General features: G+C 44.4%; 1 protein-coding gene across 2 annotated transcripts in view; it reads left to right on the top strand.

Moving 5' to 3' along the window:
• The first annotated feature begins 1503 nt into the window (after positions 1-1503).
• PPP2R2A (protein phosphatase 2 regulatory subunit Balpha) overlaps positions 1504-24139 on the top strand; it is a 37780-nt gene continuing 15144 nt past the window's right edge. Inside the window, exons 1-2 of one of the 2 annotated variants that reach the window (XM_064731041.1) lie at positions 1504-1707; positions 4141-4215. In XM_064731041.1, coding sequence (XP_064587111.1) covers positions 1701-1707; positions 4141-4215 — 82 coding nt within the window. In that variant the 5' untranslated portion in view covers positions 1504-1700. Of the gene's footprint in view, positions 1708-3467; positions 3530-4140; positions 4216-24139 lie in introns of those variants that run through there. The other variant, XM_064731040.1, reaches the window with a different exon arrangement.

Here is a 24139-nt window from a genome sequence, read left to right as displayed (position 1 = left end):
TTTCTGGTGGAGGTCTGTCTATTTGTGTTCATTAGTGGCATTCAGTTCCCACAGCTCTGTTTCATGCTAGACTTGACAAGCAATTCAAAGATTTTTTTTCATTTATAAAGCATCCTCTTAGGTGTTTAGACCTGGAAATGCAGAAATCAGTGTATGGGATGGTTTTGGAGGCTTATTCCAAGTCACATTTCAAGTTTGTGGCAGCACTGGGTTTGCAGAATGAGCTTATGAATCTCCAAGTGAAATCTGGATTAGCGAGATCTACCCAGCCCAAGAAGAAAATGTTTGCACAAACATCTTTTAAGGGAAACTGATGACTTTCACAAGATCTTAAATAGATTGTACTGAATTAATTATCCCAGTCCTGTAGTTAACTACACACGAGACTGTAACTGGGACCCAGCAAGCTAAAAAGGAGCCTCCATCCTTCCTGAGCCAGCAGGAGCTGAGCCAAGCTGGGCTCGGCTGAAAGCCTTTCTTTGTGGATCTTGCTGGCTCTCAGTGTGAAAGGTGGATGGAGGCTAAAAATGGCTCAGGAGCATGGCTGGTGTATGCAGGGAATAGCAATGAGAACGGAGTGAAATCAGAGACTGAGCCCTGGACATTGTGGAAAGCATCCAAGGGGGTGGAAAATGCACAAGCGAACAGGTTATGTGTGGCTGCTGCACGGGGAAATGGCAGAAGGGAGCAAAAGGGAGGGGGGAGGGAAAAAAACAACAAAACAAACCACAAAACCAAAGGACAAGTGAAAGGGAGATGCTCTAAGAGACACGAAGGGATTATCAGGGTAATGTTCTTCCCCCCGAGGGCGGTGGGTACTGAACAGGGGCACTGAACAGGTACTCAGGAGTGGGCACGGCCCCAAGGCCGTTTGCATTTGAGCAAACGCTGCCAGGGACGCACAGGGTGGGATTTTGTGGTGTCTGTGCAGGGCCGGGAGCTGGATCGATGATCCCGGTGGGTCCCTTCCAGTTCCGGATATTCGGCTTCATGAAGGGCGAGCCTGCGGGAGAGGGGTCAAGGAAGGAAGCTCTTCCTGCGGGGGAGTCCGGGGGGCAGCGGGTGGCGGACAACGCAGCGCGGAGCGGCTGAGAGCGGGCGATGGCGGGCCGAGGGGCGGTAGCACCTCCGTGACAGCGGGCTGGGGCCGAGCTGAGGGACGGAGCGCCGCCATGAAGGCGGCCGATCGATGCCTGCCTGGCTGAGGGGCGGCAACCCCTCCATGAGGGCGGGCAAGGGCCGAGCTGAGCGGGGGTCGGTAGCCGCCCCCCCCCCCCCACCATGAGCGACAGAGCCTCGCCATGGGGATTGTCGATGCCAGGCTGAGGGGCGGCAGCCCCGCCAAGAGGGCAGGTGGAGCCGGGCTAAAGGCGGCCGATCGATGCCGAGCTGAGGAGCGGCACCCCCGCCATGAGGGCTGACAGGAGCTGGGCAGGAACATGGTGGCGCCGCCCGCCCTCCTGAGGGCGGCTCGCTCCCGCCCCGCGCTGACGTCACCCCCAGCTCTGCCGGCGCCATTTTGGACGCTCACCGCCGGGGGGGCCGGAGCGGGGCCGCCCCAGCCCCGCCGCGGCCGCGCCGCCGCCGCCTCCTCCATCCGCCGCCATCGCCGCCCGCCGCCGCCGCCCGCCCCGCGCCGCCCGCCCCGCCCGCGCAGCCCGCTCCGCCCGACCCGCCGCGGCCGCTATCGCCAGCACAACATGGCAGGTAAGGGCAGCCTGCCCCCCCTGCCCCGGCGTGGCTCGGGGGGCTCTCCCCGCTGCCTCCCTGGCTCCCGGCCGCCTCTCCTATTCCGGCTCGCTTGCGCCTTGCTGGTTGTGGGGTGGGTTTTTTTATCCTCTCTTGTGGGAATTCGTGCTTTGCTCCCACCCACCCCTCCTTCCCTCCGTTCTCGGGGGAAAAAAAAAAAAAGCATGGAAGAAGCAAGGTGGAGCGGGAAGTGGTGTGTTTTGGAGTTGAAGAGCTTGCAGGCAGGGTGGGTCTGCTGCCTTTTCGTGGAATCATGGAATGATTTGGGTGCGAAGGGACCTTAAAACCTGTCCAGTTCCACACCCCTGGCATGGGCAGGGACACCTTCCACTATCCCAGGGTGCTCCAAGCCCCGTCCAGCCTGGCCTTGGACACTTCCAGGGATCCAGGGGCAGCCACAGCTGCTCTGGGCACCCTGTGCCAGGGCCTGCCCACCCTCACAGAGCAGAATTACTTCGCAATATCCCAGCTCAACCTACTCTTTGAGTTTGAGCCCATTCCCCCCCTGTGCTGTCACTACACGCTCTGGTGAAGAGTTTCCCCCTTGAGGCTTTGGGGTCGGTGCTTGTGGTTATTTCTCAGAAGTGCTGCCGTGCACGGAGAGGTTCCAGGTGCAGGCGGTGTCCAGATTGCAGTCGCACCCTTCTGTAGGGAGCAGCCTCAGAGCATCTGCAAATGCCAGTAAAATTTGGCACAGGGCGTAATTAAACAGCACAGGTCTCGCTGTGTTTTCTTTGCCATTCTTTCCACTGCTTGCTCCCCATTTCACATCCCGAAGTTTTTAGGCTTGGGAGTGTGTGTGCAGAATGGATCTCTTCCCTCTTACTTTTCCTTGCAATTTCTTCATTTGGAAATTTATTCATCCCCCTCCTCTGCACATGAATTGTCTTTTCAGTGCTTTGCATGTGGAGGAGCAAAGCATAGGAGGCTTTGTGAGGCTTGTGCTTTGCCTTTCCCCCCTACACCATATGCACATGCTCCACCCTCCTCTTGCCGTTTTAGTCGTGGGGGGAAAAAAGTGCCAACTTAGTTCATGTAAATTGTATGGAAAAGAGGACTTGAGCTGGAAGTAGCAGGAGCAGTGATTCTCTCCAAGCTGTTCCCTTTAAGTGCTGCTGTGGTGCTGGCTGCTAAATGACAAATGAAGAAGTTGAAGCGAAGAGAATGTGTTGTAGGATTTTGGGGGAATGATGGGGGAGGGGAAGCATTTTGCCATCTCCTGCATAACTTGGTTCTGTTGCTTGCCTTCACCTCCTCAGGTTATGCAGCTGGATGTAATCCTTCAGGGAAGAATTTATAGCAAGTGAAAAATGCAAACTGTACTCTATTCCAGGACTTCTTATTCTGAGGCGCTTCATCTTTTCTGGAAGGATTATTTTCAGGCTTCTGATTTCTTTCTCTTTGAGTTTTTTTGACTCCCTTAACTTGGGAAGAGTCTCCTCCTGCATTCTTTGTTATCTCCAAAGCCCTACCAGAGCTCGGGATTAATGTGTAAATGCCATCTGTTGCTCAGCCGGTTTGAGTTGTGTGGAGGAAAAGTTCCATTTTGACAGTGGCTTTTGGAGAAAAAAAAAAAAAAGAAAAAAAAAACAACTGAGGCAAGCCCATTTCTGGCTCTTCCTGTATGTCCTCAGCCCTGCAGTGATTTGCTCAGAATGAAATGCAAAAGAAATGGGTGGTGATTTTTGGTGTGTGTTTTGGTGGCACGGTTCAAATGAATCACTGCCTTCAGCCGAGGCAGTAATGTTCCTGAAGTTTTCTCTCCGATCCGTTTTCTACGGTAGTAGAACTTGTCCTCCTCCGATTGCTTGTTTGCTTTTCTGCTCGGATTTGCTGCTTTTTTTTTAGGCTGCTAATTGCTTTCATTACTTCTGCGAAGAAACTCTAAAATTGTGGTAAAATTCTTTTTCTTTAGCCTTGAGTGCATAGGGTCGGCGCAGCGGGTTAGTGAAAGGAGGAGATGAGTTGTGTGCTTGGTTTGTATTGGCTGGGAGATTGAAATTTTCTAAAAAAGCACAGCTCTGAGAGTTTCTATTTAAGTCGTTTGTGTGTGTGTTTGGGGGGTTCTGACTGCTCAAAGCTTTGTGTGAAACACAGCCGATAGTGCGCTTGAATTTTAAATTCAGTTAATGTTGCTCAGTCCAGCGAGCTTTGGTTGAGTGAAGCTTTTACTCTGCTTGTGCTTCCCTGTTTTTGACAAACCCTGCATTGAAGGCTGACAAAAACAATATCCAAAGGAAAAAGGTGGGGAGGGTGGTGTGTGATTGTGCCTCAGCCCTGCTGAGGAAGTGGGCGTGCACAGGCTCTGAAATGTGCAATCTGGAACCATTGTGTGCTTGTGCTGCTGCTCTTGGGGGGGCTCCTTTTATTGAATTGTTTTCATTTTTTTAGGAGCTGGAGGAGGAAATGACATTCAGTGGTGTTTTTCTCAGGTGAAAGGCGCTGTAGATGATGATGTAGCAGAAGGTAAGAGTAATATTTTTTACTGTTTTCTGACTTTTTAACCATTTCTTAGGTGGGGAGATGTGGATGTATCCCAGTGCCGCTGAGTGCACGTTGAGCAAAGCAAAGGGACATTTCCTGTGCATTCCCATATCCAGATTCAGGTTTAAACTGTGCTTTGAAAGTATCATTCAACACTCTTGTAAAAAAGTTCAGGCTTCCTGACTTTTTTTTGCTGGAATTGTTTTCTAAGATTGTTCATATTTTTCAGATTTTTTGGCTTTTGATTTGTGTTTTTTCTTAATCTGCAAAATGGGGATTGTGATGCTTTAATTCCTCAAGGAGGTGTTGCTAGAATTAACATTTGTGCTCTTTGAAGATCTAAGTACTAGATGAAGTAATTACCCCAATCTTTCTAGCTCCCATTAACAAGAGGCAGAAGAAATCTGAATATTTGTGCATGCCTGCTTAATACATGAGGAGCAGCTTTGGCTTTGAAATAATAATACTGGAAATTGTCTGAAACTTTTCCAAGCTGGCAGTGACAAGTGTCATGTTACACTAAGATGGCTGCCTCTGAATTTCACTGCAAAAACTGCACTGTTTGATTTTTTTAATTTTTTTTTCCTTGGATTTGGGATCATTGGAGGAATAGGGATCATTGGAGGAATAGTGCTTTTCTCTGTGCTGGAGAGCAGAATCTCTGCTGTGATTGTCCTCGAGGAAAGATCCCCTGACTTATGGATTTCTTTGGCCATAAAGTCCTGTTGGCACCAAGCAGCCTTTAAGCTCATGAGTTAAAAGTTGTCTTTTGCAAGCAGTTGGCCTTGCCACTTATGTAATTCCTGGGGTTTTTTCTTTTTCTTGCATATCTTGAATGCTCTGGCATACAAGTGAGATGAGTGTTATATTTAGAAAAGCAGTAACTACAGTTTCCACTATTTCTCTGCTTGACATGTGGTTCAGAGTAGCTTGCAAAGGCCAAAAGAAAATAAGGGTATAAACAGAACTGAATTGTTTTTATTTATTAGCTGCAGCATGTGGCAAACTATGCCCTGAGGCTTCTGTTGTTTGCAAGTTGGAATATATATTTTTGGAAATGAGAAATCTATTTCAAATTTCAAGTTTAATTTTAAATTCTTCAGGAAGTAGATTTTAAAGCTTGAACTCAAAAGTACTGTTAAATGTGGTATAATTTTTCCCCTGACAGATTTAAAATTCTGTAATCTTTGTTTTATTTACATATCAAACAAAATCCTTAATAATCCTTCTGCAAGTATTGCAGAAGTTGTGGTTATGGTGAAGTTGTGATGCTTGCAAATAATTCTTCATTAAGGTAGATGTTGATATGCTTCTAGTAGTAGTGAACTTATATATAGGTATAGAAAAAAGCCTTTACAGGGATCTGGAAATGCAGAAGTGAGGCAATAGGAAGGACAGACTGAGCTGTTTTGAAGCGTTGCCCTTAGTGTGTTAGCAAAGGTGCCCTGCCAGCCTTGTGCCTCTGCCAGGCTGGGGCTGCCCTGGGCACTGCTGCAATCCTGGGGTGGACTGCAGGGAAGCCTTGGAGAGAATTAACTGGCTTCAGTTTCAGCAGGCCAGGCAGTTTGGTTTCCAAAACACTGTAACAATGTCCCATTTTTGGTTTATAGACAGTGTAGCCTTCTGATTCTGTGACTCAAAGAGTGAAGAGAAATTTTGTTTCATTGTCAGCTATACCTGACTTTGGGTGAGTCTTGAGGTCCAAAGTGTGTTATACTGCAAGGTGCTGTGAAACTGAGCTGCCCAGGGAGAGATCCCAAGTGTTGTTGATGTTGTGCTTGGCTGTAATTCCTGTGTGGAGCTGAAATTCTGCTATTCCCGTGTGTCTGGCTCCCACAGTCCCTCCTGGAAGTTGGTGAAAGCAGTTGTGTCTATTGATTTCTTGTTGTACATCACAGTGTCTTGCTGTAATTCTGTTGGAAGCATTATGTATCAGGATGGTTGCATTTTTCCATTTCCTAGCAATATTTCTGGCTTTAAGGTTCACTTCACACAGACATGGAGCCTTGTGAGGTTCTTGCACCAGCTGGAGCAGCAGCTTCTGGTCTGTTGGAATGTCCAATGCCAAACTGATGGTGGGTCCAAGTGCAGTCTGAGGACCTTTTTTGTTCCCTGCCTTTCCTTCTGCTTTCTTGGGGCAGGCCCACAGAGAAAGCTAAAGGAAATCTTCCTGTCTCAAGCTGTAATGACTCTGGAACCACTGTGGGCGGCCAGAGACCAGATCTGCACTCCAGGCACACCTGTGGTGAGCACGGCACCAGTTTGTGTGCAAGGCTGTGAAGGTCTGAGTTTGGAATGGCTACAGAGCTCAAAATCTAAACAGCAGTTAGTTGTGGAATGTTGAACTTTCACTGAAAACAAATGTAAAGAATTGAGAGTTTTACTTTCTGTTTTCCTTCTGTTGGTAACTTAGTGTTGCAATATTTACATTGGAAAGCTGTCCTGAACAAAACCAAGGGAGAGAGAACCAGGAAAACGAGATCATTTAATTGCATCAGTCAATGGGATACAAACTCAGGGGTCTCCCTGCAGTGCTGTTTGTCTATAAAACAGGCCCGTGGAGAATAACATTTTGGACAGTAACACTTTTAATACAGTAACAGTTGCACCAACTTTAAAAAGCCTGTCAAAAATGCTATTCTGTAGCTTCCAGTATGGATCAGGCCCGAGCTGACCTCCAGCCTTCCCATCACATGTATCACCTGTAGTTCTTTAGATACTTGCCCTAGGCTGGCTAGTTGTTACAAAGTCAATATTTGGTGGCTTTGGTGGCTGAAACATGAACTCTGATACAGAGTCTTTAATTTTCTGGCTTTCGAACCACTGTGTGATGGATGGATGTGACATGGAAGGGGAAGGGGGGGGAAATTGTGTCACTAAAGCCTGGGGAAGGATGGCACTGAACTTGCATGTGGGGCCTGCGTGGGTTACTGCTGTGGTGAAGTTTTTCTACTGAAAATGTGAATGTGAGGGGCAGAAGTAGCCTCTGTTCCCTTGGCAGGTATGGAATTTACCCTTGCTTGTAAGCTGTGGCCTGGCTGTGTCAGATCACAGTTAAACACAGAAATCAGCTTATAAATTGAAATACCAGTGTCAGCTTCATTATAACTCTGGTCCTTAATTTTAATTGATTCTAGTGATTTATCAGTGTGTTGCATGAGGACAAAGGTTGCTGTAGTGTGTGCTGCCTCTCTGAAAGAGCTTTCCTCCTTACTGAGTTTCGTATTTTGACAGTTTCATAGCCAGGTCTTCTGGGCTGGAGAATGCAGAGTGCTTGTTTGTGATAAGTTCACTATCAGGTTATCAAAAGTGTCTGTAATATACAGATCTCTTTCTTTTGTGCCATCACAGTTTCGGTACAAGTGAGACTTAATTGTCCAGAAATACTCTGGTGTTTTCTTAGTGGAAGCTTCTTTTATGAGGATAATTATAGAAAAGGATTACAAAGATTTTGTTGGTTATACTCTTTTGCTGTTCTTCAGAATGTGACATAATAGCAACTGCAGTTAGAGCAGCTGAGAGTTGTGAGTTTAAACTGCCTTTGCAAACTGCACACTTGCCTACTGGAGTGAGTTTGTACTTCAGAACTCATTCAGTCAATTTGCTTAATTGCTCAGCAGAAGGAGAAGAGTCAAGCAGCTCTATCAATGTTCTTTCAGGTGTAATTCAAAGATATGCAAAGGTCTGATAGTCCAGGTCCAAGGCTGGGAGCCAGAACTTGTGTCCTAAGCTTTAACCTGGAATGATTACTGCTCATCTTGGGCACGTTGTTTAACTGTTTTGTGCCCAAATTTTCTCTGAAAGAAGCATTTGAATATCTGCTGTGCTTGCTATTACCAACTTTATTTATGCTTAATGCTTAACCTTTCTGTGATGCTTTGGTAATTCTCTGTGATTTGCTTCATGTCTTCTCTTAGAGCCAAGCATGGCTGTGTCTGTTTTAGAGTGAAAATGATGAGCAGATAAAATTCTGTCCCTGGCTTGTGTGTGGTAAAAGACTGAAACAAAATTGGGCATTTCCCTGGTTCAGGAATGCTTTCTGTGTTTGGTTCTAGGTGTGTTATGTCTGTCAAATGTAGTTGGATACTTACTTTTGACAGATTTCAGAACTGCAGAGCAGCAATGGGGACTGATGTTGCTTCAGCAATGGTAGTTTGTCTTGAATGCATGAAAAGTGTTATTTCTGAATAAAGAGAAGTGAAGGCAGGAATATGGATGGCTATAAAAAGGTTGTTTACTGCAATATGTAGGGTTTTGGTTGTTTGGTGCTTGTTTTTTGGTTTTTCTTTGGGATTTTTTTGTTTAGTGTTTTTTTTGTTTTGTTTTTCTGGTGTTTTTTTTTTTCTATGAGGATTGATGGAATTGGAGAGGAGAAAAAACTCTCAGAGAATAAGAGTGACAGTGAGGTTGCAATAATATTGCTGAGGGAAGATTGGGATATAGTTGTGGGAGGGAAGCTAATTTGGGTTTTAAGAGCTGTGGTTATGTTCTCTATGCTCATGAGGTACCATCATTGACAAGGAGCAAGGCCTAGGAATAGGTTTGTTTTTAAGAGCTAGTTTGAAATATGCTGTGGATGAGAAAAGAAAGAGCCAAGGTTATAGTCCTGTTCTGTATTCCTGAGTGTGCTTCTGTATTTGAGCTCTTCAGCTGTTCAGAGAACGTATCTGGAGAGAGAAATGGGCTCCTGTGTTCTAGGAGCTGCTGCCCTGCACGGACTGGAGTGTGCATTCAGAGTGTGCCGTCCCCAGACAAAGAGCATTTAGCAGGCAGATAAACAGGCAGTGACTGTCCGGCTCCCCAGGAGTAAGTCAGTTCTCTCTCTTGCATGGCTTTGGAAGCTGGGGCACTCCAGCTTGTCACTCAGGGATTTCTCTGTCCCTTCTGTGAGAGATTGCTGTTCTTGGGATCTGTCTTAAATTAAAAATGAGTTATTGAAAAGGCTTTTGTGTTGGAAATGCAGTGCTAGAGTGTGATCAGGCCATCAGACTCCACAGCACACATGAGTACAAGCTGTCAGCAGCAATCTGGATGGAGAACAGCTCTGCATCAGCTTTGTGAAACTTTTTAGCTTTTCATCTTATGGCTGCTACCTAAATGCTTCTGCTTTGGCTGTTTCTACTGTAGGAATGGGTGCAGTTTGTCTTGAATGCATGAAAAGTGTAGTAGCTGTAGAATGTATTTCTGCTGTAGTGGTAGCTGTAGAATGTATTTTTGAAGAGCTAAAATGAAGACTAAATCTCCCAGTGGATGCAGAGCTGAAGGAAGAGTTAAAAGCTGGGCTTTCCAGGCTGTGCTCTCTGTCCAGTGAAGGGTTAACGCTGGCTGTCCCAGGCTGTGCTGTCCAATGAAGGGTTAACGCTGGCTGTTCCAGGCTTTCTCTCTGTCCAATGAAGGGTTAACGCTGGCTGTCCCAGGCTGTGCTGTCCAATGAAGGGTTAACGCTGGGTGCTCCAGGCTGTGCTGTCCAATGAAGGGTTAACGCGTGTTCAGCTGTTCTCTTGTCCATGAAGAGTGCGTCGGGTGTCTCTCTGTCCATGAAGGGTTAACGCTGGGTGTTCCAGGCTGTTCTCTCTGTCCAATGAAGGGTTAACGCTGGCTGTTGCAGGCTGTGCTGTCCAATGAAGGGTTAACGCTGGCTGTTCCAGGCTGTTCTCTCTGTCCAATGAAGGGTTAACGCTGGCTGTTGCAGGCTGTGCTGTCCAATGAAGGGTTAACGCTGGCTGTCCCAGGCTGTGCTGTCCAATGAAGGGTTAACGCTGGCTGTTGCAGTTCCAGGCTGTGCTGTCCAATGAAGGGTTAACGCTGGCTGTTGCAGTTCCAGGCTGTGCTGTCCAATGAAGGGTTAACGCTGGCTGTTCCAGGCTGTGCTGTCCAGTGAAGGGTTAACGCTGGGTGTTCCAGGCTGTGCTGTCCAATGAAGGGTTAACGCTGGGTGCTCCAGGCTGTGCTGTCCAATGAAGGGTTAACGCTGTTGCAGTTCCAGGCTGTGCTGTCCAGTGAAGGGTTAACGCTGTTGCCGTTCCAAGCCGCACTGGCCGTGCCCCCGCCCCCTCTCCGTTCCCCTCCCTTGCCTGTTCAGGCCCAGCTGCGCGTTTGGCAGCGTTTCTGTTCCAGGCACTCCTTCCCACTCCCCGGCATGGCTGCTCACCTCAGAGGACGGTGAATTTGTTGGGGGAGCTGATCCAGCTGAAAAATTGGTAAAATCTTGGTTTTCAGTGGATCGTTTTTGGGCTGAATTGAGCCCTGCTGAGATTGTCAGAGCTCTGCACGTGCTCGTGCCCGTGTGGAGAGGGATCAGGTGGCTCAGAGGAGCAGGAAGAGCTCTGGATGAAGATTGGTCTCTTTTAGGACCTTACAAAGAGTAAGGCAGTGCAGGACCCCGATTGATCTCTGAGTGCTGTGCTACTGTGAAGGGTAAAATCAGCTGCTAAAAAGAACTTTAAACCTTTGCTGTTCAAGTTCCATACTTTGAATATGTGCTATCTGCAGGCCAGCAATAAAAATCACTGTTACACTATCAGAATTATTTTGTGATGTATTTTTTTATAGTACACATGGAGTGGGTTTTCCACTGTGTCCACACAAGCAGTCTGTGGAAATGGGATTTATTCACTGTTGTTTTGTGCTGTTAGTAAAATGTTAATATCAGTGTTGTAACTTGTTAATATCAGTTCAAGTTAAGTTTCTTTGAAGTTGTTGTAGGAAATAATACCAATTAAATGGGAGGTGGGTTATTACTGATTGCTTTATTGTAAAGCACTTTAAAAAAGATAATCTGACAAATTATAATCTTCTCTTGTCGTGTCTTATCAGTATTAATATGATTTGAAAAATGGATCCCTTCTTTAGGGTTTCATCTTCACCTAAATGGATGTATTGTCTTGCATGAAATGCTGCAGAATTAGTCAGCCTTTGTTTTAGCTGCTGTTAAAGTGTGTATGCAATTAAATCTGCTCTGTGTGCCTCGTGGAGCAAAAACATCAATTACTGATGGTACCCAGTTAAGGCTGCAGTTTGTCCTTTCATCTGTGGGAAACACTGTGCTCCCACAATAATTTCATTCTAGAAGATGTTTTGATAACTGCCTTAAGGGTATTTTTCAGGCCTTTTCTCCTGTTTTCAATGCTCTGTAGTATATGCAGCACCATAACTGTGTCTACAGTATTTTTAGTGTGGAGTGAAAAGTTTAGCAGCACAAATGAGTGTTCAGCAATCACGTGGGACTGTGGTTTGCACTCAAAGAAGTTATTGAAAGGAGTAAAAAGCCTTGGCTTAGGTTGATGTTTAGGTTGTGAATGTGAACGGTTACCCTGTTCCAGTGAAGATGAAAGCAGACAAATGCAGGAAGTATTTATTAATCCAAACCAATTTGGAATAATCTCTTTCACGAAGCAGTGGTAGCTCTTGCAGTCACAATAACAATGCAGGGATGGTTTTCTAGGCTTTAAACTTGAGTGGAACTCGTGTAATTATAGCTTTGTTACATTGCCACAGCTCAGTTGTGCCCTTGCAACATGCACCAGCTAAATGCTGCTTTTGTAAGGTCAGTGTGTCAGTAAACTGGAACGAGATGGGACATTGCCTTCTTCTGTGTCTTTGAAAATGGGGAAAGCATAAAAAAAAGTCTTAAAAGGTAAAATATTGATACCTTGTGTGTGCACACTTGTTAATCATTTTCTGTAGCAGGATTTCCTTAGTTGAATATAGTGCTGCTCACGTTCTGGTTTCCCACACGGGCCTGCTGTGGAGCGCTGTTCCATCAGGGTGCTCTTGCCTGGCTCTGTAGTGGCTGCAAGGTTTTGGGTTGCTCATTTCCCTTTGAAATTCAGTACCACCATCAGGTTCTGCTGCTGTGCTCTGATGTTACTGAAAACAATTTGAGGCTTCTCTGTGTGCCTGTAATCCAGTGAGAGAAACAGAAGTGGCTGGAAGCTTCTCGCTTTCCTCTCCTGACTTATCAATGCTTTGTTAGGCACTGGAGGAGAAGCTATTCATTTGGTCAGCCATTCTTCACCAAAATGGATTTTCCTCTCAGCCATCCCCAAGTGACAGCACCATGAAGGGAACCAGCATATTTAGGTCATGTGCAGTCCCTGAGGCAGTTCTGTTTGCATCTAATTTTGGAAGAAAATTTTAGGGTCAGGAAAGGAGTGTTTTAAAGAGTTGTATTGTAGGAGAGATTGATTTTCCCAAATACACAGAAGGTGTTTTGTGTGGAAATGTTCTTTGCATTTTCAATTGCAGTTCTTAAATTAATGCTCTGGGAGTAATGAGAGCCCCAGACATACACAGTTGGCACTCTGGTTTTGAGAACCTGAGCAGAGATAATTGCACTAATTCAGGAACAGTTGAGGTAGTTGAGACTTCATATTATAGTTGCTTATTTAAAATATGGTAAATACAGTGTAACTTCTATTATATTCTTGTTTGTTGAATGCCAGTAACTATATTTTCAATGACTATAAAAAGTATATCAGTGACCATTCTTTGATGCTTAGAAGCAGTTATTTTAGCTGTCATTTGTGCTGGTGTTCAATGGTGATCTGAGAAGTCATGAGCTATGTTTGTGTATAGTGCTTATAAATATAGTCTGAGGGCCTTGCGTTATTTTCAGATAGCTTGGGAGTGAATTGATCCAGTGGACAAGAGCTACATACTGAAATAAAGCTTTGGCTTTCATAAAAATATAATGACTCAAAGACACTTGTTTGAGAGTCCTTGGGCTGTTCTCCAGTGGAATTGCCTAACAAGCCCCTGACTTCTCTGGTTCTGCTTTTGGTGCATTGAGTGGGGAATAATATATAGAAATATTGAAGATAATAAAGAAAAACTTGGATTATTTTTAAATAAATACCCAGTTTTGCTTGTTTTGAAGTGTGACCTTGGTGTGGGAAGAGGAATTAGAATTCAGATTGCACCCCAGCCTGCCTGTAGGTTTGTTGTCACTGCAAGTATGAGAGAAATGGTCCTTCCTGGTGCCTCTGGCTGTCAGTGCCTTCAGCTGAGCCAGGGCACCCCTGAGCTCCAGGGTGGCCACTTGGGGAAACCAACCCAAATGAAAATTACATCTCTGGGATCCCTTTTGGATTCATTTGATTCCACATCAGCTTCTCCGGACTTAATTTGTCCAACTTTTAGCAGATGTTTGTGGTGGGATAGGTGGAGTTCTACAGGAATGGGATGAGAGCTGAGAGGACGGATTGCTTCTCTTGGAGAGTCGGTAATGTTCTGAGGCAGCATGGGGAGCTGTGGAATTGGGAACAATTCAGCCTCCTCAGCCTTTTCACATTCACAGTTGATCCCTGCTTGTTCATAGTCTGCCTTTCACATGAAAATTCAGCTTTCAGTGCACTGAGATTTGTATTTGAAGACGTTTCTTCTCATGGATCAGTATGAACAAGCAGCAGTTGAGGTTGAAGCCTGCAGTGTTCATTCTATAGCCCAGCAGTGAGAAAATGGCACTGTTTATAGAGGTAATAGTCAAACATTCATAAGCTGTTTTACTGGAATGTGGAACTGGCAGGAATGGCTTTTTGCCCAGAAGTTTAAAACTTTCTGTATAATCATTTCTGCCTTTTTTCAGTCAGTTCTCCTCAAAGCTTTGTGTCATTGTTTTGGTTTACTTTTATTTGTTTGTTTAAGCTAAATCCTACACTCCTTGCTTTTGTGTGTGTGCATGTTAAAGAAGCATCTAGGGTCTTTCATTTGATTCCAGATCCTTCTGGAAGTGGTGAGCTGCTTGGGAAAGCAGGAGGAGCTGAGAGCAGGGCTGTGTTCCTGCAGCAGGACACGCTCTGTGCTTCACCCAGCTCGTTTGTGTCTCCCAGTAATGAGGTGCCTCAGAGGAAAGGGCAGGAGGAAGACAAAGAGCGTTTGAAACAAAACAAAATCCTTGGATATTCTGCACATGAGGTTCTTGGCTCCCTGCAGCTTGGGGATGCTTTTGCTTGCTGTGACCTGAGGAAGCTCATCCCAAGCCTGGCAGTACCAAACACCTGCCTGTTTAGAGTATTAATGTCAGAGAATATTCTGCCTGTTTCTGGAGGATGCCCATCGTTCTGCTGGCTCTGAATTGGCATCCCCAGCTGTGCAGCCAGGTCAGGGGGCAGTGCTGCTGCCAGCTGTTTCTGCACTCTGCTTAGCAGCGTGTCTGTGTTAGAAAATGCCTGGGGGGGGTTGGATCCTGCATTTCCTTCCTGTTCCTTGCTCACTGGCCTTTTGCAGGAGTTGTCAAGATAAGCTTTTCTTTATGCCCATAGACTTTCATGTATACACTGAAATTCTTTTCCATGGTTTTATGTTGTATTCAGCTGGAAGCTGTCTGGCATCTTCCAGTTCATGTTTATTCTAACCAGGGTCTTTGGTCTGAGGTCCCTTTTCTTACAGAACTCTTATTACTCTTTTGCTTTTTGCCAACTTCAAAGTTTCAATTTCAGTGTCGTTGTTCCAGGGCATAGTGGGGAGACTGATGGAAGACTGGAAATGGAGATAACTGAAAGGAATTATTTGCAATTGTTTTCTTTGGAGTCATTTTAATCCTTCCCTACTTTATTTTCCCTACTTGTGAGACCTGTGTGGTGTTTCCTAAAATAAGGTTCCAAAACCTTTGATAGTTTTTTTGTAGTGATCTTTGACAGTCTTGCAGGACACTAACGCTACTGAAATACTCTACTTTGTTATATATCAAACATATATGAACAAATTATATATATATGTAAAAAATATATCATTTTAGTCTTTATATATATTTAAATATTAAAATTATATATAATTTATAAATATAATTTTTATATAATTATATATAAAATATATCTTATATAATTTATAAATAACATATAAATTATATTCATATACATTATATAATTATATATATTATACAATAATTTGTTTATAATATATATAATTATATACTCTTTAATATATGTATATATAATTTATAAATATAATTTTTATATATATGCATATATATATGTATATATATACACATATATACACATTTATATACATATACACACACACACATATATATATATATAATTTTTTTATATATATGTTCTGTTATACAACTTCCAAAACCCACAGAAAAGGTCCTGGTCTATAAACAGACATATTTGAAACAAACACTTAAAAATAAAGGTTGGTATTTTGCTTTGACTAGTGGACTATATATATAATCTTAAGTGGTGTTATAAATATGCCTTGGAGTTGTCAAGATTCCATGTGTTAGGATTCTCCAAGTCCAGGCCAGAAATTAGAATTGGCTTGTGTTTAATGAGGATTTTTTTCAAAGAAGCTGAAGCATGTGTGCCTGGCCAGAATAGAAGCACAGGAGAGCTCTGGCCAGGCTGGGGTGGGGGAGGAGGGGGCAGCCGGGCCATGGAGGGCTGTTCTGCAGGGCTCCAACCCCACTGAAGGGAACTGAGAGCTGAATGAGTGACCAGAGGGAGGGCAAGTAATGGGAAATTGGGATTTTCCAGTCACTTGATGCAGCTGTGTATTTATCTCTGCTGGAAACTTCAGTTGTACTTGTGACCTTCACAGGCCCTGTGCTCCCCAGCAGGCTGCCTGAGATTCAGCTGGAGCGCAGCCCTTCCTCCTGCCCTCCCTCCTGCCCTCCCTCCTGCCCTTCTGCTGGCCAGGAGCAATTTCTGATTTCATTTCTCCTGCTTACAAGGAGGCACTTCATGCATTGGCTGAGCCACAGCAGCCTCCTGCATTCTGCCCACCGAGATGAAAAGCCTCCAAATGTTTGGCCTGAGCTTTGCACCTGAAATCAATCTTTTGGTCCAAGAATGTGTTAGAAGAAAGTGAAACAGCAGGACAGTTTTGAGGAGTTTTTATTATGTCTAAAACAGGAATTCCCATTGACTCACAGAGTTCTAATTTTGAAAGGCATTGCTGAAGTATTGGTTTTTTCTGTAATAATGCTAAATTTTAACCTGTGGTGTGTGTTCTGGAGTGGCTTCAGCAAAAAGAGAAAATGAAGGTATTGCAGAGCTCTGTCTGTAGCTTTCTCAGTGACAAGAAAGGCACTGCCTGAAGGCTTCTTGTCTCCGTGTGCAGAACAATGGCCCAGTATGTTATTTCCAAATATATTGTTATTTGCAAACAGAGCAGCAGCTCCTGGCTGCTCTGTGCTGTGCAGCCTATTGAAATTCTGGCTGTGATTCCAGCAGAGATTTTTCCATAAATAGCTCTGTACTACTTGGGAACACAAACAAACCCTGAAAAGATCTGAGCTAAGGTCTGCTGAGGGACTGCTTAGCCTGTTATTAGTGTGTACTTCTGGCTAGATAGTGTGCTGGATATGAGGAATTTTTCTATAGGGTTATGTAGGGGCTGTCAGCAGGAATTAAAAAGTAAATAATTACCAATCAAATTAGATCCAAGGACTCACAAATCACCTGTCTTGAGCATAGGGGAAAAAAGGATAATAAAAATAAATATGAGGAGAAGCAAGTAAATTCTCTTTCTGGATTTTTTAAAATAAAAGCTATTAGGTAATAACTAAGCATTAGGTTAGGGTTCCAGTAAATACAACTTGAAATTAAAATTAGTTATTTTTTCCATGAACAGACATCAAAATTTGTGCTGATTGGATGTTTGTTATATGAGTTAATATCTGCACTGGGAGATGGGCTGTATTTTTCAGTGCTGTGTAGGTAAACACCCACCTGAATAAGCAATACAGTAATATTTTATAGAATATTCAATTATAATTGGCGTAGGCTGTCTTGAGTAACTTGTAGTCTTGAGGAGGAACTTGTAAACATCCTGTGAAATAGAAAAGAGGTGAATAAACACTTCTGTGTTTCACCTGGGTCACAGGGCAGATTCTCTGCTGGTCCTGTTGCTCATAAACTTTTTTTCTAAGATGGAATAAATCCCCTTTTAAAAGCAATCAAAGAGCATAAAAATAACTTTGGCATTTGAGCAATCCCTGCTCAGAGTGGGGACTCTGGAGTGTCCCTAACCCTGGTTCCCATAGCAGATGTGTCTGTCAGGTGTCAGAGAGCAGCCCCACAGAGATCCCTGGGACTCTGTCTCAGGGCAGATCCCTCTACTCTCTTGGATGTTTCTTTGGAACCTTTGCCTGTGGCCACTGAGCAGTGTCAGAAGGGCCTCAGATCCTCACTGCCCAGAGCCTGGGGTGTGTGAACTCAGCTCTGCTGAAGGAGCTCCTGCACTGGGGTGTGGGGTGCACCCAGGCTGCAATGGAGATCAGCTCTGACTTGGGGCTGGGAACTGGGGACAGCTTGGAGTCCCAGAGTCCTGGAATGCTTTGGATTGCAAGGGATCTTAAAGCCCATCCAGTGCCACCCCCTGCCATGGGCAGGGACTTCTTCCACTAGCCCAGGGTGCTCCAAGCCCTGTCCAACCTGACCTTGGACATTTCTAGGTCTGGGGCAGCCACAGCTTCCTTGGGAATTCAATCTCAGCCCCTCACCACTCTCACAGGGAGGAATTTCTTCCCAATATCCCATCTTGACGTACTCTCTTTCAGTTTGAACCTATTCCCTCCTGTCCTGTCTCCCCAGGCCCTTGTAAATAGACCCTCTCCGTCTTTCTTGGTAGGAGGAGCAGCTGAACTGCTGACACCCTTTTCCTCTTGAAGGCCTAGGTGGTATTTCTGAGCTTGTTCACGTTTTTTTATTTCATGAACATTCTTTTTCATTCTTTGGAGGCACATTGAGAGCAGCTCCCTGAGAAACTGGGAAGTAAAATAAAGCAGCTCTGCACTCAGCAAAGCTCCTGCTACCAAGGGGTAATTAGCCTGGGTTTGCAAAACAGATACATTGCCAACGTATTTATCATGGCGAGAAGAAATAAAGCTTTAAAGCTTCAATAAGGCTCAGTCAAATACTTCTAATGCATTTTGGGGAATCCTTATACTCTGTATAACTTGCATTTCAAAGCATGTCTTAGGAGAATTGTGGAGCACTTGTGTGAGCATTATGGATAAACCCTGAGGAGCTTTGAGAGCATGAGCTGTGCCTTAGCTCTGTGCATGCAGCTTTTCCAGGCAGTGGTGGCATCAGATGGAGTTGGGGTCTCCTGAATCTTTGTAGATTCCTTTATCTCCAGGTCTCCAAGGGTGTTTTGTACAGCTCACAAATGTCATAAATAGACATTTAATTTCTTTGTTTCAGCATGAAGTTTATTCTGGAAAAATCAGTAAACATGAATTTTTTGCTTCAGCAGTGCTAAAATTGAGTTGTTACCCTCTTGGAAATTGATACACAGTTTTGCTGCAACTTTATTAATGAGAGGTCATCAAGCTTGTAAGTTAAAGCTCTGCAGGCAGAGAAGATGTTGGAGCAAGTCATGTACCAGAGTGTTAAACCCAGGCAAATGCTGTGTTAGAAGTTAAATAATCCAGTCTGTTATTTATAAGTTTTTTTTGTCTCAGTTTTCCTTCTATTGCTCAACAAGTCCCAGTTTTGTGAGTGATGTGACAGAATGTGCAGGCACCTGAGGAGATCTCAGATTAGGCAATTGTGGGCATGAAGTTGGTTCCTGCTGGAGTTAATTTTGTTCCCCTGTCATTAGATCTGTATGATCTGTATGCAGTTGTACAAAGGACAGCAATGATGAGTAATTCCGAAACTAAATTCCACACAACACAAATATAACTGAACCATTCTGTCATCTCTGCCTCAGAAATCAGTGTAGGTTTTGGTAGCTGCAATATTTCTGAAAGAGCTGGGGCTGGTGTGGATTGTGTGTAGCACTCAGTGCAGCTGCTTTGTTTAAAGGGATAAGGTGTGGTTGAAACAGGAAAATTCCAAGGAAAGGAAACTCCTTCTTGTGTGATTTAGCCAAATTATCTCTGTGTTGCAGTGATCCCTAATGTTTTATCTGTATTCAAAACTGTAGAAGCAGAGTACCCTGACACTGCCAGTCTCCAAACAAACCATAGATTTCATATTCTTGCCTTTTAGCAAATATTTCACTTGGCGATAAAAGAAATTTGCTTTTAGGTAGAGTTTTATTGCTGCAGCACCAAAGAACATGTGCATGCCCATTTTTTCAGTGCATTTAAGGAAGGTTTGGTTCTGACTTTTGTGGGTTGTTAAAAACTTCATTGGTTCCCAGAATTCTGTGGCACTTGATGGAAGCTTGAGGTTCTGGGCTGCTTTGCACCAAAGCAGGAACAGTTTCTCCAGATGAAATGCAATGGAAGTGGCTGTGATAGCAGCAGGGCACAAGCAAACCTAGGCCAGGTACCCAGGGTGTCAGGTGGATTTTGTGGCTGATGATGTTTTGAAACAAAGTGACTTAAGGATTATAATGCATTTAACATAAATGTTGCTTAGGTAGCATTTTTTTAAACTTTGTGTCTGGTTGGTTTTTTTCCCCCTATTTCCTATCAAACTCATCATTTCTCATGGAGTGCTTAGGGGTGCACAGCCTCCACCTGTGGTGTTATCTAACCTCTGGATAACTGCTGCTCCCAGGCTTTTTTTGGTAATCCTAGACTGTGATTGAAGAGGAGTTTGTGCTGTAATTGAAGGGGGATTGATGCAACAGTGAGTGTGACACATCCTCAGTAGGAGGGCCACTCTGCTTTTCCTCTTCCCTGCCTGAAAATAGATTTTAGCTTCAGGAGCTGGAAGCTCTGAGCAGCTGAATTTTGTGATGTTGGGAAACTGAACCCCACAGTAGCTTTTCCATCAAACAGGTGTCTGGTATTTAAAAATGCTGAAACGCTGGATTTACTGCTGATTACTTTTTTGTCTAAAAGCAGAACAATTCTGCTTGGAAGGAGGATAGCTTGTGGACAGATTGAGCCCTTTAAAAAAAAAAAATTATGATTATTCTGTAATATTGCAGTAGCTGCAAGGAAAAGGCTCAAGGAGATGCTGTGACCTTCAACTGCTCATTCCTGGTCCTGGATAAACGTTGTAGTTGCACAAACTGTGGAACACTCACCCCCCTTTCTGAGGTGATTTCAGCTGGGTACCAGGAGTGGGGCTGGATTTCTGCCACTCCAGCCTCTCCTGTTTATGATATTAATAAACTGGTGTCAAATGTCCTGGGAACGCTTTCTGCAGGTTGAAAGAGCTTTGTTTCAGCCAACAATAGACCTGAATTAGTATGAATAGGAAAAGCAAATAGGCACTTCCTGTCGTATTTGAAGGAATATTTGAGTTTGGGAAGTGTGTTTATTAAGACATGTGCACTAAATGCTCATCACTTGTTCTTTGTCCCCAGCAAAATGTTCCCTGTGTGTTTCTGTTACCTTCCTAAATATGTCTGCAGTGCTAATAACATAATAAGGTGGAGTTCCCTGTTTGAGTACATTATTTAGGATATTCTTTGGGGGAAAACTCAATACCTGTGTAATGAAGATTAAAAAGGGATAATTGACTTAGTTATTGCTTTCCTAATCACTTTTTAACTTTTTATTTAGCTCTAGGAAGTAACAGGAAAAGCTTTATTTATTTTAGGAAGTAACAGGAAAAGCTTAATCAAGCCATATCAAACTTTTATTTTAGAGAGCTAAATAAAAAGTTAAAAAGTGATTAGGAAAGCAATATCTAAGTCAATTATCCCTTTTTAATCTTCATTAAACAGGTATTGAGTTTTCCCCCAAAGAATATCCTAAACAATGTATTCAAACAGGGAACTCCACCTTATTATGTTATTAGCACTGCAGACATATTTAGGAAGGTAACAGAAACACACAGGGAACATTTTGCTGGGGACAAAGAACAAGTGATGAGCATTTAGTGCACGTCTTAATAATGTTTATTCCTGGAATGAAAGCTTGTAGGCCTCTTGCAAAGACCCAGAAACTGCTGAGATCAAGTGAAATAATGGAGTGGTGCCTCAGCTCCTCTCGAGGCTGAGCTGCCTTCACAGAGAGCTGCAACTGCTCTGTGTGGTTTCTGGGCAGAAGATGCCTTTGGAGCCTCCAGGGAATTCTTGTCAGGTATTAAATAATCCTTTATTATTGAGTGTGAAGTATTTTCAAGCTGATGTCGCTGATGTTGAGTTGAAAAATGGCTCTGCCTTGAACTGGTGAGGTCCCACTTTGCAGCAGCGCTCACATGGAGTCACTGGGACAGCAGCAGTGCCCAGAGTTGTGGAGCTCTGGAAGAAGCTTCAGACACACAGCCCCTCAGTTCCAGGGCTGGGCTGAGGGTGCATTGCCTTGTACCTGTGAAACATCCTCAGGGCTGGGACTGCAGCCAGGGCCCTGACTCCTGTCCTGCTGATCCCAGGCTCTTGCACATTTCTCACATCACATCAGCTACTACTGGAGCCAGGTTAACCTTTACCTGGTAAATATGCAGTGCCTGGGTGTGGGCAGCCCAGTTAGCAGGAATTTTTGGGGGTGTTTATTTGGGTGGTCTGTTGTAAATGTATTTATTTTCCTGCTTCTCTGCTTGTGCCTTCTTCTGTTCTCTCACCTAGATCGTGTCCAGCCAATGGACAGTGCATGTACTGAGAACTTGCTTTGCAGCATCTTCTGAACTAAATTCATTTAGTTGATATTCTTTTTCTTGTTGGAAGGAGGGAATTTTCCTGTTGATCTCCTTGCATGTGTTCTGAAGGGAACTGCAGTCATGTTTTCATGTTTAAAAATAGAAAGCAATTAATCAGCATGATGAGGGTTAATGATTTCTATCCAGAAACCAAACAGTTTTGCATTTGTTTGTGTAGAGAGAACATTCTTCTGTCTGCTGTTGTTGTAACAGGAGAGGATTCTTCACAATAATTTTTGAAACACTTACTAATAAAAGCTTATTTGGGGTTAAAAACCCCAAAACTATTAAACTCTCTCATCAGATGAAAGGGTTTCAAGGGGCCATTTCAGGACTGTTTCCTGCTAAGAATCCCAACCCCACAGGGTTTCTCTCTTCTGTAGGTTTGTAGTGAAGTTGGCCTGAAAGGAGTTACAGAGTGTATGCCAGACTGGGTGAGCAGAAATAAACCCACAGGCAGTGGTTACAGGGAGCATGGGACAGGTATTGCCCTGTGGGTCACAGTTCTACATCAATTTAAGGTGTAGAAGTTCCTTCCTAAAGCTCATGGTATTATTTTTCAGTGTGACTGCTTTCTTTTCACAAAGATAAATTTTCAGAGCAATTTTGTGTCATTTTCAGTGGTCGGAAGCGGGGCCACATCAGTATCTGACACATCTGTTTTCAGAGTGCTTTGGTGTGCTGCTGTTTGTCATCTCTGTTTTTTCCCTGCCACCACAGGTGTCTTGGAGTCCTGTGTGCTGGAGACTCGAGTTTCCTACTATAGATGGAGACAGGAAGCCAGGGGCCTGAGCTTTAAATAAGTTTTCTTTCTGTTCTAGCAAAGTTAGATTCTGGCCTTGATGTAGCTGGAAGCTCGTGAGCCTGCATACAGAAATGCAGTTCATTGGCACTTTGGGTGTGGGCCTGTGTAAATCCAGCTGTGCTAGCTGGAGATGTGCTTGCTCCTGAGTGTGTTCCTTGCTTTCCCCCTGCAGATTTGCCCATCTGATGCCTTCAGCTCAGTCTCAGTGAGCTCTGTTAGCTTAGCAGAACACAAACTGTTGAACAGAAATGAAATGTGTTACCATTGCTCACAGAAGTTTGAAGTGGTGGTGTCTGTTGAGGAGGATTAAAGTGTTCCCTGTAGTGATTTCTGCTCTTATTGAGGGGTGCTGGGTTTGCACAATTCTCCGTTGGTCTCTTGCTTTGGCCCAGCAATGGACTGTGGGGGAACATAATGATAAATTTAGTGGTGGAAACTTGCCCTGAGTGGAGCTGTTGAAGCAGTTGCCCAAGTGAGGTACAGGTGTGTGCCAAACACAGGAGTCAGAACTTTCAGTGTGCTGCTGCTATCTGACCTGGATTGTAGTGTTGACCATAGATTGTGCCTTCTCTGAATTCTGATTAAATGAGGGAGTTACTTTGATGCCACAGTTAACTTGAGATCCCATCAGGACTTCTGGATGCATAAGAAGCTGCTGTTGTAAATGAGAGATTAACAGATGGTGATTCTGTTCTCTGCTTTACTCTGATCTTCTAAAACACTTAATCTACATGTTTGTTCCTATCCCAACTTGTAGAAGCTTTGGAGTCACTTCTGGGATAATCCTGTTCTCTGCAGTTTCAATGCCATCCTCTCACTGTGGCTTTGCAGGGAGGAGCAGCTTCTGGTGCATGGGCCAGATGGGTTTGGAGCTGTTCTGCTCTCTGTGCCCAGTAAAGCAGTTTAGGAGCATTGCTGGCCTTGCATGAAACTAATGGCAGCAAGATTGGGGCTGGTGCCACTGTTCTGCCATGGGAGGGTGTCCTGGTTTTGGGCAAATTTGTTAAAGAATCTGCAAAGGGAGCCCCTCCAGAAAGCGAAACCCACACGGCCCCTCCCCCCAACCGGTTTGGGAAAAATTCCTCGGAGAGAGGTGGAAAGAACCTGTTTATTGACAGGCACAGCACCCCCAGCACACAGAATGAACAATACCCGATGACACCGCTCTGAGAAAGATGGCAAAATCAGAAAGTCTCTTTCGGGGGTGGTTGCTCTGTTCTCAGTCCCTCCGGCGCTGGGGCAGCTGCTGCAGCCGAACCCTTGGTGTTCCCGGGTCCCAGTCCGGAGCAGGTTCGAGATGGTCACAGGAACAGGAGAGGAGAAACAGTCCAGGAAGGGATGTGGACTGTTTAGCTAGAACTAGCTAATAAGCAGAGGCAGAAAGCAGAGCAGAAGCAAGAGCAGAAAAAGAGAGCAAGCAAAAGCAGCAAGCTGAAGCTGGAAGTGAAAAAACAGCCCTATGTACTGCTCATCTCTGTGTCCTGATAAGAGAAACCCAAACAAAACTTCCACTCTTCAGAGCCGGTCTTAAAGGCACAGAACAGATGAATGGGGATATACAAGCATCATAACGTCACCCCAGGACAGAGGGGATGGAAGTTTGCTC

This window comes from Zonotrichia leucophrys, chromosome 22, assembly GCF_028769735.1.
Source record: "Zonotrichia leucophrys gambelii isolate GWCS_2022_RI chromosome 22, RI_Zleu_2.0, whole genome shotgun sequence".
NCBI lineage: Eukaryota > Metazoa > Chordata > Aves > Passeriformes > Passerellidae > Zonotrichia > Zonotrichia leucophrys.
The sequence above is the reverse complement of the archived record's forward strand: the minus strand, read 5'-3'. Positions and strand labels throughout refer to the sequence as shown.